General features: G+C 34.4%; 1 protein-coding gene across 1 annotated transcript in view; it reads right to left on the bottom strand.

Moving 5' to 3' along the window:
• The window catches only part of RAPH1 (Ras association (RalGDS/AF-6) and pleckstrin homology domains 1), a 99092-nt gene that overhangs the window by 20492 nt on the left and 61532 nt on the right, over nucleotides 1-17068 (bottom strand). The window contains exons 5-10 of the mRNA XM_045559679.1: nucleotides 8652-8729; nucleotides 8051-8210; nucleotides 6814-6935; nucleotides 5158-5223; nucleotides 3684-3827; nucleotides 2843-2953 (exon numbers count right to left, since the gene is read on the bottom strand). Of these exons, the coding sequence (XP_045415635.1) occupies nucleotides 2843-2953; nucleotides 3684-3827; nucleotides 5158-5223; nucleotides 6814-6935; nucleotides 8051-8210; nucleotides 8652-8729 (681 nt within the window). The remainder of the gene's footprint in view (nucleotides 1-2842; nucleotides 2954-3683; nucleotides 3828-5157; nucleotides 5224-6813; nucleotides 6936-8050; nucleotides 8211-8651; nucleotides 8730-17068) is intronic.

The raw sequence follows: 17068 nt of genomic DNA, 5'->3' as shown, positions 1-17068 counted from the left end.
CTTTTAAAAAACTAATTACCAAACAATGTGTTTTATTACTTTCTACAAGTGTGTATATATTTCCCATACACTGCATTTCACTGTTAAGGACTCAGACTCAGTCAGTGTAGCCTAAAGCAGACAAAAGACATCAGGCCCTATAAATATTTAAGTTTGCATTTGTGTAGACACTGTGCTATAGCATGTTTTTGTTTCATTTGTTAGAACTCATATGCTCAAGAATAAAAATATTTACATAGGCAAAATCTAATACAGACTTTAGAGGAAAAAAGGCATATCTTTAAATCCTAATTTGTGTGACCTTGGGCAAATTGATTCCTCTAAACCTCAGTTTCCAAATCTGGAAAATGGGGGCTCTAGAACACACTTGAGATTGATATGTTTAGTACTTCTAGTGTAGGCCTGTCACCTTAGAGTTCTTTACTTAGCGGTGGCCATCATTCTTACTATTATTTGCACTTACGGTATCATGATTTGCCATTTCAATATATTGAATATTTCTAGGTATAAAGAGATAGGTAATATATGAGGATAGCTTCAACTACTTCACCTAAAGCAAATAAGAAATACACAAATCATTATTATAAAAACAAACATAAGAAAAAACCCTTAGCACAAAAATATTCTTAATCTAAGAATTCTGTGAATTGCAAAAGAGATTAAAATAATAGTGAGTGGTCGTAATTAATACTGATTACAGCAGACACTGTCGGGTGCTTTCCCGATAGCTATCTCCTCTTCCCCACTTCTTTTCTGGCATAGCCTCACCTCTCTGTGCCCCTCAGGATGTGAATTCTGACTAGTGTAAGCTAATCACTATGGCTTCGCCCCCTCGACTATGGTTGGTTAGGAGTGGGAAATGTACTCTGGGCCAATAACCCTCAAGGGGAGAGCTGTTGAGTAGGTTCTGGGAAATAGCTCCTTCTTCTTGAAAAAGACAAATACAGTGAGAAACAGTCTTTCCTCTGAATTTTGCTGGGTCTACATGTGATGCCTAGAACTGCAGCAGCCATCTTGTGACTGTGAGGTGAGCCTGCCTGGAAATATGCAGAAAGTGGAACAGGGAAAGATAGAAAGAATTTGAGTTCTCACTTACAACCTTGAGCCACTGAAATAACCAACTCTTACTGTCTTCGTGTTATGAGACCCTCAAATAATTTTCATTTATGTGGGTTATGTATATTGATACTGAAGGGATCAAAAATCAACCACTGTGGCGTATTCACTATTTAAGTTAAAGATACTTGAAAAACAGCAGGTACAAAAAGATCACTTTGACCTTCATGCTATTTCTTAAAAGCAGAAGATGAAATTCTCATGTGAAAGCTGCCCTCCCAATACCAGAAAGACAAAACATCCTCATCCTGAAGGATGAGCAGTCAAAACAGAGAGAATTCTATATAGATTTTGTTAAAATAACTCTTATCTTTAAGCCTCCCCATATAATTTAGTTGCTTCGTTACAACTTACTATTCTTTGTTCAATCCACTTTATAAGCAATTGACTCTAACTACTTTGTTTCTTCATTTTTTTATTAAGGGTCTTGTGCCACATAAAATTTGTATTACGCTTTTCTCTAGTTAATCTTTTTTATGTCAATTTAATTCTTGGGCCTAGCTGAGGCCCTATGAGGATGGAGGGAGTTTTCCCACCCCTACAATATTTACCTTATTGGAAATTAAGACTGAGAAAAAATTAAAATATAAGAGTATACAAACACGCATCACACTATCCAAGAGAGCAACAATACTATCACGTTATGTAAAACACTACTATGCATTTTTGAGAGAATGAGAATGCAAGAGGCAAATAACATCTTAGCATTATTAGAAAAATAATTTTGACATCACGGTTTTAGGGATTCTCAGGGGATCTTGGACCTCACTTTGAAAATTGCTGAATTAAGCTGCTTTGTACTAACTTTAAAAAAATTATTTGCTCCTAAAAGTAACCTAAATGTTATAGTGGTGTTCTTCAGCAAAAGGTTTACATAATAAACCTAATTTTATCGAAGCAATCAAAACTCTACCTCAAAATCCTAAACAAATGGTACTCCTTAAACCCAAGTGACAATTCTCAGATAAAAGTAAAATCAAACATGATATAAACATGTAGACCTAAGTAGCTACCAAGGAGTCACAAAGATGGAGCCAGTGAGAAAAATTTAATCATCTCCATAATTTTCCTTAATTTTTGTATGTTATCTTTATCAATGATTCAATAGACCACTAAAAATTTGCTTAAAATGTCAGATCTTCTCAAAAGTACAGATACAATTAGTGTAAGAAGCTCAAAAGCCTGGATAAAGAGGGAAAAAAAGCTCCCTAAAAACAGCACAGATAGGTCATAATACACACATGGGCTGTCATGGCTACAGTTTAGATAAAAAAAGAGAACCAATTCTGGACCAGACGAGAGCCAGTCCAGTTTGAAGTTGGGCACAGTGCCCTCTGATGGTTCTACTTAGTAGATACAAGAAAAGACAAAACACGTATGAAAACACAAAATACATTTGACCCACATCAGGCTCTGATTAAAAATAAGCCTGCTGTTAAACAAGAATCTCAAATTTATAATCAAACATATTTTATATGATGCAAAGCTTACAATGTAGTAGCCACTCCTTCTTAGCATTACTCTAATTAGGGCTAACTGGCTAAAGTCAGCTGTGATACAGCATATGGGGCTTTTCCTTACCACCCTTCACCATTCCATTTTAAACCTACAGAATAAAGCAAAAATAGTATACTTGATGGAGATCCAAACCATGCTAAAATATCCAATAACTTGCTCTTAAGTCCAACATCAAATTAAAATTCCTAAAAAAGAGATAAGTGTTTACCTTTAGAACCAGGCAATAGTCCGTAGGTGCTTTATATTTGTTTCGATAGTCCTGGCCATAATAAACATTGACATGATCCAGTTGGAGAAAGCACACCAGATCTCGAGAGACCTAAGATAAAAATGCCCAAAAGACCAAATTAATAAATAATATGCAAACAACCAAATATCATACCCATTAACAGTTTCTAGTTGAGAATCAAAACTTTACTAATACAACCTAGAAATTACTGCTCTTTTGCAAAAGACAATGAGATTCTCTATAAATGTTTCTTCTTTAATCCACAAAGTAATACAAAAAAGCATTTTTTTGGTAACTTTTCACTTACTGTCTTGCCATGCATAATGAACACTGACTTGTTTGGAAATGTCACATTTTAAAGATATTAATACCATAAATATAGCATATTAAATACAAAATAGTATAATAGAATTCTTTGGGAAAAAACAAGAAAATATCAAGTAGTTCAGTGCCCATAACACGTATCTCAAATACAGTGATTCTCACCTGGGAGTTTTTTCATCGGTTAAATAGGGGCAGCAATATAAGCTCAGAGGATTGTGTTTAGACTAGATGAGACCGTAAAAAGCTTAAAAAATAATATATAAAACTACGATTTCAAATTTGGTATGAGAATTAAGATAGGCCCAACTAATAACCAGAGAAGTGAAAATCTGGGGGTTTCCTCTTCTTTAAAGTAGATTAATAAACAAAGCAATATTCTGTGTAGCCTATTAAGAGTTGAAACAAATCATAGCCTGGGACCTTGCCAGCAAACTCACTACAAATTAAAAGCAATTAGTATAACAAAGAAGTTCAAAAGCCAACAGAAGGGACACACCTTTGCTTTTCCTTTAGGGACATAGTAGATACCAGAGGCTCGCAAGAGAAAATAACGCTTTTTCCAAGACTTCTTGCCATCATCTTTCAACCAAAGGACTCCTTCAATTTCCGGTACAGTTACAGAACTTCCACAAAAACATTCCTAAAATAACAAGTAATTTGGAAAGACTTATGATCCTTGAATTCTCAGAACGAAGTTGTGTTCACCCCCGTGAAATGCATGACATGGTTATTGAACCAAAATGGTTTTAACTAAGCTGCTAATTTTACCTCAATTAGTACTTTCTATTCTAAATACAATATGAATTTATTTTGGAACTACTATGGCAATCCTAAAACATTTAAGTAAAAATGCCAGTCATACATGTAACAATGAATTTTTTACCTATAAACTTTCACCTAATGTTCTGAAGAAAAGCTAACTTGAAACATCGACTGAGTTGCACACAATGGTATTTTAAATGCATTTGTAAACAGCATAGTTATACTAAATTTAATAAAAGTGTCAGGGCTAACATAAGCATTAGATTTCCTTTTTTTCCAAATTAACAATACATTTAGATTAGCTGTCAAGCTAAATAGGAACATATTTTAAAAGAAAGCAACAAGCCAAATGATTAAACTTTAACAATTTAAAAACTATCAATTTATATGATTCTACGACAGAAGACATTTATTTTAAAAAATATTTAATACTAGGTTGAAAGAAATATAAACTCAAAATTCTGAATTCTATTGTCCATATGTAGATAAAAATCTAATATTGGAATCAATCATATATTTGTAAAAGACAAAAGAAATCCTCACTAAACACTAACACAGGACATTTTGAGCCTAAATTGATTTTTCTCCTCATAAAGTACAGGAAAATCAGGAATTATAAAGAGAAATTTTACTTAATTGTAGCTAGCATCACTATGAAAACCACCTGCTGATCTTCATTTTCCTAACTGGTAAGTACAAGTTTATTCAGGTTTTCATGCATTCTATCTTCTTTGATTTTAGTTCTTTAAAATCAGCCAAAAAGCTGAAAATTCAATTATGTTTTAATTTATTACTCTCCAAAATGAGATTTTCTAAAACATGATTATGATTTTTAAAATTATTTGAGTTACTTAAGACAAAGGCTTGAAATATTTTATGAACAGCTAATTAATATTCAAATTTCTGTCTGGGTAAGCAGATAAAAACAGTTCAACCACATCCTTCAACAACCAGCCAACCCCCCCTCCCCCCACCGACTTGGCAGCCCCCAAAAGCTCATTACTCCTTTTAGTTCACTAGATATTGCTTGGCAAAGTAACAGTTTTTAAAATATTCTTCAGTGGCTTAACATGTTCTCACAGTTGTCAGAGAACATAGGCTCTTCTAGTTAACAACTGTAACTACAAATATAGAGCACTGACATACTTGACTTCGAAAAGGTGCCTAATAATTTTTAAATGTGCAGAAAAGTGGGGAAGGGGTCATACCTCCAACAGCACTTCTTTGTTTCTATCTGCCATCTCAGCTGTTTCCTTTTTCCCCAGAAGATAATTCTGGAAAAACAAATGAAAGTTACAGGATAAACCTATTCTAAGTTACAGGATAAACCTATTCTATTATTTCCTTGGCCCGGGCGTGTTTATGACTTCTACTAGAGAAACAGACTCTAATTTCTGTTGGTGTAGAGTAAAGGGGAGTAGTCCTTTGACAAGCTCCCTGAACACGGCATCATCACTAAAATGCTTCACACCAGCCTTCCCCTTGCCTATCCATTTGTCATGAATTATTCCATAAACTGCCTTCCCCCAAATCATGAGGTGATAATACATGCAACAGCTGGCAAATATGTTTTGGGATATTGAATGGAAGTTACATGTAAAAGACCTGAAAGATTAAAAAATTACTAAACACAACAAGTAAGGCAAATCTTAAAAGATGCTCATCCAGATGCAGAAAATTTAATTAAATTTAAATTTAATTTATGTTCTGGCTAATTTTTACAAAGAAATCCTAAATTCTCTGAAACTACAATAATCTCATTTGCTTGACTCAACTAAAATGGGAATTCTAATCAATCATTAGTATACAATTGTCTCTCCGTATCCATGGGGGATTGGTTCTGGGACTACCACTGGACACCAAAATCTGCTGATGTTCAAATCCCTTATATAGAATGGTGTAGTATTTGCATATTAACTACGCATATCTTCCTATATACTCTAATCATCTCTAGATTACTTATAATACCTAATACAATGCCTACCCATCACTTCATGCACTGGATTCATTCAATGTGGTACTTGGCACGCAGAAAATTCAAGGTTTGCTTTTGGAACTTTGTGGAATTTTTTTTCCCCAATATTTTTGATCTGCAGTTGTATGAATCCATGGATGCAGAACCTCCACCCTATAGAGAGCTAACTATAATTATTTTTCACAATTGCCTACAGGAAGATCTACTGATAATCCCAAATATGTATTTTTCACTAAAACATCCAGAAAAGATGTGTCATGATTAAGCCATTTGAGGGATAACTACTAAATATCTTTAACACTGCTGCTATTAATATTTTTCCTCATTACTACTTTTTATTAATTCTTATTTTTCCTCACCTACTGATTTTTATAAAATATCTTGGTATTGGGAAGTATTAACTCAAACATTATTTTGGAATAAGGAAAGATGCCAAATAAATCAAGGTAACATATATTAGAATGTGGTGCCATTTATAATCAAGGTTACTGGGATTTAAAAAAGGATAATTCCAAAAAGGAATTAAAAATTGTCAACTGGATAAATGGCTGAAGTAGAGAAGTACTTTTATTTGAAGAGATGAGAAACTCACCAAATAAACAGCTGGGTTCAACACAGCTCTGGATTACAGGGGAGAGACCTGGTAACTCTCTGGAGCTATACTTCTGCTTCCAAAAGCTTTCACCCCATCTGGCTCTGGGGGACTGGGAACTCTGAGCCCCAGCTGATTTTCCACCTCAGTAGTAGCAGTAAATGCTCCTATAGGTTTTGCAGCTACATTGCTCCAACGAATTGGTTGCTAGTTTTTAACTTTATTAACTCGGCAGTCAGATAATAAAATAAGATGCACATTTAAAAACCCTGACTTCTGTAAGTTATTCAGTCTTACCTGTGGGTTTTTGAAAAGTGCATATTTTTCTATACGCTCCATAAATATAAGCTTGTTTTGGCTATCTCTTGTCCAATTAAGAAGATTTTCAACCAAGTTTTCATGGTCTTCAAAGATTCTCTCTGTTCCAAAATAAAATATCAATATTTTGTTAGCATTCTTCAGAACTGCATGAAAAACATGAAACCTTATGAGGTAATTCACATCAGAACCACAGAATCTTAAGCCATACTACAGCCTTTGGCCCTTGGAGATTATCTGGTCTTTATTTTTCAAATAAGGAAACATGCCTGAGTGATAAGGGACTTAACCAAAGGAACACAGCTGATATACGGAAGAATTAGGAATAGAATCTAGGTCTTCTGACTTGTATTAATAGTACATCATTCTTCAGCCTTAAGCCTTTTCCCAGCCTATTCTTAAAAATGAAACACATTAATTGCATTTTATAAGTTTCAATATCAAGTATTTCCAATGGTAAGTACTTAGTTCTTGGCATTTAAAAAATTTCCAAGATGATTTCTTCTTTAACCAATGAGTGCTGTTTAAACACAGATGTATCTTGTAATTTCCAAATTAGGAATCAAAGAACATGTCCTACATATTGAACATACGTTAAAAAACATGTTCTAGGCTGGGCATAGCTCACGCCTGTAATACCAGTACTTTGTGAGGCTGAGCCAAGGAGGATTGCTTGAGGCCAAGAAATCAAGAGCAGCCTAGGCAACACAATGAGACCCCATCTCTACAAAATAACAATAAAAAAATTAGCCAGGCATGGTGGTGTGCACCTGAAGTCCTTGCTACTCAGGAGGCTGAGGTGGGAGGATCATGTAAGCCCTGGAGCTGGAGAACATGTTCTAGATACTATTCTTTGAAATTTGTTGATGCACTTCATGTTTTCCCTGAAAGTCAAATGCTGGTATAAAGACTTCAGTACAAATACAAATAAACATAAGGGTCTTTGGTAAATGGACCAATCCATATCATTCTTATTTGAAGGAAAAAGTATTTTATTACCCTTTTAAAAAACTTGTTTTAGCCATTGTAAAATCTGAAATGAACTAGAAATGATCTTGTATTCAAAGAACTTTCAAAATATTTGATTAAAAACAATGTAAAAAATCCAAAGTATAAAAGGTAATTTTATAGAAAAAAAATGTAAAGATGTCTCAAAATGCTTTTATCAACATGAAAACTGTTGCAATTACACAGAAATTAGAAACAATGATATTACCCATTTGTAATTCAGAAATGGTTTCCACCAGCGACCAGTCTAGACTATAACCACAGTGGGATTTGTCCATCAGGTTATCCAGCACTTGTCTCACTGTCTGCCTCTCATCCACCATCATTGTTTTAGAACTGTCATCAGACATGTGGACTCTAATCACCAGCTATAACAGGTAAAAAGGAAAGTAAATGCACACCAAAAAATGGCATTCTAGAAAAGGCTTTCTTCTAACATTGAATCATATTCTGATTAATATTTTTAAATATAAATTAAAACACAAATAATGACTTTATTATGCACAAAAGATACACTAAAAACCAGATATTAACTCACCTGAATAAATTTAAGGCATTTAAAAAATATCATACGAGGTAAGATTAATAATGTTAAGACTTTTGTTTTACTCTTTTAGGAGAATTTACAACCAGAAAATTACTTCTATTATGATGCATTTTACCCACAAAAAATACATGTAAAAATATTATTAGGAAGAAATACCCTTCTATCTCTCCATATCATAGCGATACATTTATAAACATGGTAGTTCTTTATAAATCCATAACACTGATAAAAATATGAACCTAGGAAAAAGCCCACATATCACCTTTTTCACTTGTGCCTCTTTAATTTTCTCTAGGGCAACTCTGATCTTCTCAGCTTTCAATTTTGCTGCCTGTTCTTCCTGTGAACACAAAGTATTTTAGATAAACTAATGGTAAGGTAATATTTGAGAAGTCTTTTTTTGTCTTTAAGGATCTTCCTAGCAATGAATTTCAAAGAATATAACCGCACACTTATAAAGAACACACTTTAAACATAACCTTGTTCACAAAGAACAGACATATCCTAAAGAAAGAAACATTTTTATAGATGCATTTGAAGATGTCTTACAATAAGACTAGTTTCTGTATTCTAGTGGGAAAAAAATCTGTGATATAGTAAATTAATAAGTTTGATTCTGTCATTCTGAAACCAATGAGTTCTGGGGTAGGTGGTACAATGGCCACCTTTGGGCCTGCCAATTTATTAAATCTGCACAATCCTTCCACTCTGAATTTACAACACCTCCAAAGTAGGGGTAAGCTTTTGCATACTAATGTTTTGTTCTGTTACAATGAAAACATATCATCATCATAAAAATATCAAAAGCAAAAAAAACAGTATCTACCTATTTGCCATTATATAAAAACCGTAATAAATAAATAAAAATGTAGGTACATTCTCATTAATATACCAATACAACAAATACAGGAGGCTGCCTTAATGCCTAAATTTTATTCTGCCTTGCAAAATCATACAATATAATCAATATCTCATGTCAATAAACTCAAATTGTTTCTATTAATTCATTGATAATTTTTAAGAAATGCTAAATGTAATTTTCAAAATAACAAAATTTCTATTAACTTCTACTTCAGAAAACAGATTACAAACAGTAATAAAAATTATAACTAAAAATAAACCATTTGTCTACTTTTTTTCTAAAATAGCATATAGCACTCTAATACTGTTACTTACTTGTAATTTCCAACAATAGGCCATCATATACTGTAGCATTAATCTTCAATTAAAAAAAACTCATAATTAAACTTTTGTTCATAAAGGATTATTTTCTCTTTCTAAGCTTTTGATTGCTCTGGAAAATATCTAAGAAAAATATAAACTGCTATCTTATGTATTCTTTTATGTAATATAAGTCTAAAAAAAAAAAGAGTAAAGAAAAAAACCTAATTATATCATCCAAACTTTATCCTCTCTGGATTGTGATTACACACCACAATCCATGTGCTATTCTTCATTAAAAAGGTAAAGCTTCCAGGACAAAAAAACAAAAACAAAAACTCAATTCATTTAATAGATTTATTCTCTGTTTGCCTAAATTCTTTTGGTTTTCTTGCTTATGAACTGCTTTTCTTTCCATTTTATACTCTAGGCTGTCTCCCCTCATTTCAAGCTTAGTATTTACTATTCCTTGGAACAGAGAAGGAAACAGTGGTTAGGGAGGTCAGTGGGCTTGTTTGCCAGAAATCTGATCCATTTCAATGAAAGAAGCCAGTGAATTAACATAATAACCAAGGTCTGGAAATACTATCTGTAAACCCAATTAGGCAGAGAACAAGAACTTTATTTTAATAATGGAGAAGGGTAAGACAACACTTAATTCTTATAATATTATAGATGCATTCCTCTGACTAAAAGATTAAACCATCCCATTTTTTACCACTCTTAGGCAAATAACAAATAGAATTATAAAATACGATGACTACATTCTAACATAATTTTTTTTCTCTTTTTAAAGTAGGCTATAAAATGACAAAACTAAATTACTCTATTTGTAGGATTCTGAGTCTTAGAGAAACAAAATCATTAGTAGGTAAATTACCAAACCCTATACACATCTTTGATGAACAGAGCACCACTCTGTAAAGGAATATGAAATACTAGCATTTTCCAGTGTTTCATATGAAATCAGTCGACAGTTTTTTGGGAAGAAAAAGAAGAAAGCACAAGTTTTATGAGTGTTTTCTCAATGGGATAATGATCTTTTGTTCCTCATGGCTCATTTGCCACATCCTTATATTGGCATGAATGGCTGTATGGAGTAAAAAAATTTACCAAGGCATATTTATTCCATGTCTCAGGAAGTTCTAAAAGGTCAAATTCTTTATGATATTATAATTTGTAGATGTTAAATTTTTTAAAAGCTTAGAAGATGTGCTCAAAACTGAGAATATTTCTAAAAAAGAAAAAAAAAAGGAATATTCAAGAGAGTGAGAAGACAAACCTTAAACTGGGAGAAAAATATTTGCAAAAGACACATCTGATGAACGACTATTATCAAAAAATAAAAGAACTCTTAAAACTCAAGAAAAATTAACTTGATTAAAAAAGAAAAAGGCAAAAGACCTGAAAAGACACCTCACTAAAGAAGATAAACAGATGGTAAATAAGCATATGAAAACACGCTCAACATTATCTGTCATTGGGGAATTACAAATTAAAACAAGAGGATACCACTACACACCTATTAGAATGGCCAAAATCCAAAACACTGACAATACCAAATGCTGGTGAGGATGTGGAACAACAGGAACTCTCATCCGTTGCTGGTGGGAATGCAAAATGGAACAGCCACTTTGGAAGACAAGTTTGGCAGTTTCTTACCAAAAAAACTAAATGTACTCTTACCATATGATGCACCAATTGTGCTCTGTGGTATTTACCCAAAGGAGTTGAAAACTTACGTCTACAAAAACCTGCACATGGATGTTTATAGCAGCCTTTTCATAATCACCAAAACTTGGAAGTAACAAAGATGTCTGATGTCCTCCATAGGTGAACAGATAAATAGACTGTGGTACATCCTGACAATGGAATTTTATTCAACATTAAAAAGAAATGAGCTATCAAGCCACAAAAAGGCATGAAGGAATCTCAGATGCATATTACTAAGTGAAAGAAGCCAATCTGAAAAAGCTAGTTGGTGTATAATTCTAACCATATGATACTCTGGAATAGTGAAAACCATGGGGACAATAAAAAGATCAGCGGTTGCCAGGGGTTAAGGAGGAAGGAGGAATGAACAGGCAGAGCACAGAGAATTTTTAGTATGGTGAAACTATTCTGTATGATACTATAATGGTGAATACATGGTGAATACATGTCATTATATGTATTTGTCAAAATCCATAGAATGTACACCAAGAGAGATCCTTAATGTAAACTATGGACTTTGGGGTGATAATGACGTATCAACGTAGGTTCACTGATTCTGACAAATGTTCCACTGTGGTGTGGGTGTCCACAGTGGGGGAGGTTGTTGGGGATGGGAAGCAGGAGATATACGTATTTTCTGCTCAATTTTGTTATAAAACTAAAACTGTTCAAAAAAACGAAGTCTATTAAAAAAAGGAATAATTTAAATATTACATTCTGATATTGATTAAAAATGTAAAAACGTATTTTCATACTCTTATTTCTTTTTGGCATAATATTATTTGTCAAATACAATACAATACAACTGGTGCTATCTTTTGAAGCACTGACATAAAAAGTCATTCAGTTAGGATTAAGATTAACTACCATGTGAGTTGTATTTAACTCACACTAGTTTTGAGCCCAAGGCCTCGTGAAGCACATGTAACTCACATGTCTCTTCACCTTGGGAGCCACGTGAACTATTTTTCCAGTTGCATGTAAGTCATGCACAGAATAAAAAATAACAAATTTTTCATTAAATTAGAAAGGTGTTTTTGAAGTTTTTATTCTATTTTCATAATAAAACACCATGGCCCCAAGGAAAAATTTTTTTTCCCAGTGTGGCAGTCAATGTGTTAAACTCACAGATCAGTTCCTGCTCCACAGGCTAACAAGAAAAGAGCTGACACAATGGATTTAAGGAATAAACAAACAAGAGACCTGTGCAAACATTAATATACATTAAACCAATTAGATTTCCTAACCACCAATAAGAAATTTTTTATGTAAAGCAGGTAGGTGGGGGTTATTTTAACAGATCCAAATTCAGCTATTTTTTCCTTTCCTCAAAATTCTAGTCTTTATAGTTACATAAATTGATCTGTGTTAAAACAATATCAAATTCGAATTTAAGAACTAGTTTAATTTCAACGTAGGCAAATTTTAGTTTATTCTTCTCCAGTTTTATTAAAGAATAATCCTTGTTAGTAGCTTTTTGAAGAAACAGAACTGATCTTTTAGAGTCTGAATATCACCATCACTGGAGCAAAACTGGAATGAAAATATTTATATCAAATAGCAAGATTCACAGTATCTTATGTTTCCTGTGGGTAATAAGCTCTTCCTTATAACCAAATCTTTTAACCATAACAACTTGGGAAAAAAAGAAATTGTCTTATGCTCATAGAGTGTTATACAATAAAGATCAAGAAATGTTTGCTGATGTGTTTGGATTATAAACTTAGAAGACCTCTGCTAGTTTATATATAAAGACAATGCAAATCTATGTTCAATGTCTGCAGCCCAAATTTAATGCAAAAGACAAAGCTTCATTCATCTCATGTTCTGACAAACTCAGGTCTTAAGTCTTTTGCCCCGTATCTTTTCACTGTTCCTTTCTTCATGCTGTCTCTATCCTAAACATAAGATACTTCATACATATAAAAACTTAACTGTCTCTCCTACCTCTTCTCTTAAAAGAGCAAAAGACAACCCATTTTCTATTGAAAAACTCCTGTGTGGCTATCAATAACCATCAAATGCCAAGCCTCCTCAAATTCACACAAAGGACAAAAACTGGGTGAAGATCTTATGATTAAATGAAAGCCAATGCTGTGGTTACAAAGTGTTAGAACATTCTCTACAGTGTAAAAATTAGAATAGTTAGAGAAAGAGTTACAGTTGCTAAGAGATGGCCAGTGAATTCCTTCAACTGAGAAATTAAAACTTTATGGGTTCAGAACAAACCTAATCGAAATTAAGGGGCTAAATAGTGGTTCACAATTTCTTTAGGATCTAGTTTATTTCATAGCTTACAACAATAGAAAAGTAGTGTAAATTAAAATGTTTCAAACAGAACTTAGAGTGATAGTTTAATAGTTTAATGTTCACTAAATGCTCTATTACATAGCACTGCTTAGAACCAAAATACTAATAGTAACAACTACAGTTAATTACAGTTGATCCTTGAACAACACAGTCTGAGCTGTGCAAGTCTACTTATACACAGATTTTTCTCAATACTTACAGCTGGCCCTCCAAACCAGTGGGTTCTGCATCCACAACCAAACACGAAAGGAAAATATAGTATTCGTGGATGGGAAACCCACTCGGGGGTTTTTGCGTCTGTGGGTTTCAAAGGGCCAACTGTGGGACTTGAGTATGGCAGATTTTGGTATTTATGGGGGTCCTGGAAACAATCCCCCATGGATACCGACTGAAGACTATTGTTTATTTCCCATGAAAAAATCATGAAATTGATAGACTCTCAGTGTAAAAACATTAACTGAACACCTAAACCTTGCCACACTGTGAGGCATGTTACACATGGTATCTCATTTAATTCTCAATAATGCAAGGCCAACATTATTATTATATCCATTGTGCCAATTAACTAAGGCTCAGAAAGACTGTTACCTTTCCAAATCATACAAGTAGTTACCAAGTGACTAACTAGTTGCTTTTTCCACTATAATGTCAGTTTCTTTTGTCCTTACGTGTTGCAACTTAAACTTACAGGATACCAGTAAATAAAATCTGCTTGTCAAAAATGAAAGATATTAAGCAATGTAATAACATTTCAATAACTTCTCTGAAGCAAATAAAATGGTGGTTAACATTAGAACAGATCTTAAACTTTGGTGGTTACTAAAGGAACATGGTTTTATTTCACAGATGTTTGTTGAGACTATGTGCCAGGCTTGGTTTAAGTGCAAGAGTTCCTGCTCTCATGGAGCTTAAATTGAATTAAGTCTAACAAGACAACATAGAAATGGATGTGTAATGTGTCAGTGAGTGGTAAGTCCTATGGAAAAAAAGTAAAGCAGAGTAAAGAGGGACAAAGGCTGATAAATTATATCAGGTCAGGAGATGAGGGAAGGCCTTCAGCATGGCACCAGCAATTAAAGGGTAGCAGATCAGCAATACGTCCTTTGCTTACTGCTCCATTTATAATAAAATAGTCCTGTGCCCTATTGCCACTCTGAGAAAACACTGGTTGGCATTGTTTTTGCAGAGGCTCCTGGCTCAGAACTTATGTGTGATGACTATTTCATTAACAGAAGTATAGAGACAACTGGATCAATGATGAAAAAGCCCCCTCCCTTTGCTGATCTGGTCTAAGTGCTACTGTGTTCATTCTATTATGTGTTAATTATCAGGTGTTACAATGTCCTGATGTGGAAGAGTGTGGGCTCTACTGTTTTCATCAGATATATCAGAGGAGGGGTCAGGAACTGGGGCACTATGCTCTTCGGGTAAAGGCAGCCAGACCACACAGGTGGCACATAAGAGGTGCACACTCATTTTAACTTCAAAACAGCCAGGTGCACTAGCGAAGAGGGCACTGACATCACAACTAAGGCTCATCCAAGAGGCCCCTATGACTTGGGTTGCCTAGAAATTTCTTTCACCTCCTCCTTGAACTCCAACACCCATTCTACCTTAAATGTTTAGGTTCTATGCTACGGAATCACATTCCTGTGCAAATGTCTTGTTGCAAATAAGCAGAGTGCTATACAGGAAGCAGCTAGTGCCAGATGTTGGCCACATATGGGTAATGGGAGAAGGTAAGATGTGGGCAGGAATGGTTTTGATACTGCAGTTGGTAGTGCTGTCTCTTGGGTCAGATGAGAAGTTACTGACTTGCAAAGAAAAATTCTCCCTGTGGTAGGAACTTTGTTTTGTTCACTGCTTCATCTCCAGGGCCATAAACATTGTCTGGCACATAGTAGGTACACAGTAAATATGTGTTGAATGGATGAATAAAGTTATTCTTTTCAAAGTTCCCCACTGCATTTAGAGAAAAATAAAAATGCCTTAGTATGCCTTGAATGATCTGGCTCCTGCCTAGCTCTTCCAAACACAAATCAAGACACTTGTTCTTTCACGTAACTATGGTGGCTCTGGCAACATGGTCTGTTTTCAGCTTCTCAAACATGCCAAGCTCTTTCTCCCTTGGCCTATGTACTCGGAACACTCCCTTCACCTGCAGGCTGGCTTCTTTGCATCCTTCAGGCTTTAGCTTAAATGTCACCCCCTTACAAATGCCTTTTCTGATCTCACCATCTAAGTGTAATGTACCCCTATCATTTCCCCAGTATTCTCTACTCCTTTACCTGATTTCCTTCGTAGCACTTAACATGATTTGAATTTTTTTGCATGCTTGCTTGTCAATGTTTATTATCTGTCTTCATAAGCAGAGCTCCTGTGAGCGGGGGAATATATCCATTTTACACAATGTAGTATCATACCACCCAGTACATGACTCAATAAATATTGTTGAATAAATAGGCAATGGAAAAGGTAAAATGTTAAACTTAATTTGAGAGCAGTGTACAAAAAGGACTAGAAGAGGGACAGGCAAGAATAAGGAGACAATGGTAGTAGCTCCGGTAAGAGATAAAGAAGGTACCTGTAGTGGGGCAGTCCAATAGGAACGCAATGGATAGGCAAGCTCAATAAATCCTGCAGATTATGACAAGCTTCATCAGAGATTTGAGATATTAAATGAGAAGAAGAAAGGTGCCTTGGATGACCAGGAAGCTCAAACCTGGGTGATTAGGAGAATGGCAGCATCCTGAACAGAAACAGAAATGTCAAAAGAAGAAGATGGATATAAATTGTAGGGCCCAGAGAGAATGTGGGTAAGGAAGCTAAACGGGACTTAAGGTGCTCGTAAGATGCCAGTGATCTTCCAGGAAACACCTAACAGCTATCTGGAAATGTGTTCTTGGGAAAGAGATCTATCTAGAATAGAGATCCTGGCTGAAGCTATGAGTGTGGATGGGGGGGGGGAGGGGGGGAGGGAGAGAAAATACAGAGAAGAGAGGAGTGCTGAAGACAAGGAAAGAACAGCTTTGCTATGGTTATAAAGTATGTGGCCATAACCTGTGTAGACATCTACATTTCTCTTATCTTTAGAAACTTCTACTGCCAGTCATAAAACCTGCTTAAAGCTCAGGTAAGAGAAAGGGTCCCACTGTTGACTTTGTTAAAGGGTCTTTTCTTTGAGCTGCTTCTGGGGGAGATAATTTTAGTCTATCATCTTCTTTAACAAAGAAATGAACTTAACAAACAAAACTCAAATACAATAATAGCAACTTAGAAAAATTACCCATAATTACTATGTATATTCTTCAGAAACTATAAGTAAGTCTGATTCTTGAATTTAATACTAAATAAGCCAATAAAAAAACCCATGACTTGAAAAGAGGTAGGAAGCTAATCAGCTTCCCTATTCTATTATTCCCAAGTTAATGATGATAATGGCTAAAATATTTTAGATTGATATAAAATATCAGCCCAACGAAAATCTATTTGAAC

The sequence above is a fragment of the Lemur catta genome, chromosome 8 (genome assembly GCF_020740605.2).
Source record: "Lemur catta isolate mLemCat1 chromosome 8, mLemCat1.pri, whole genome shotgun sequence".
Taxonomy (NCBI): domain Eukaryota; kingdom Metazoa; phylum Chordata; class Mammalia; order Primates; family Lemuridae; genus Lemur; species Lemur catta.
This window is presented reverse-complemented; position numbering and strand designations above follow the sequence as displayed.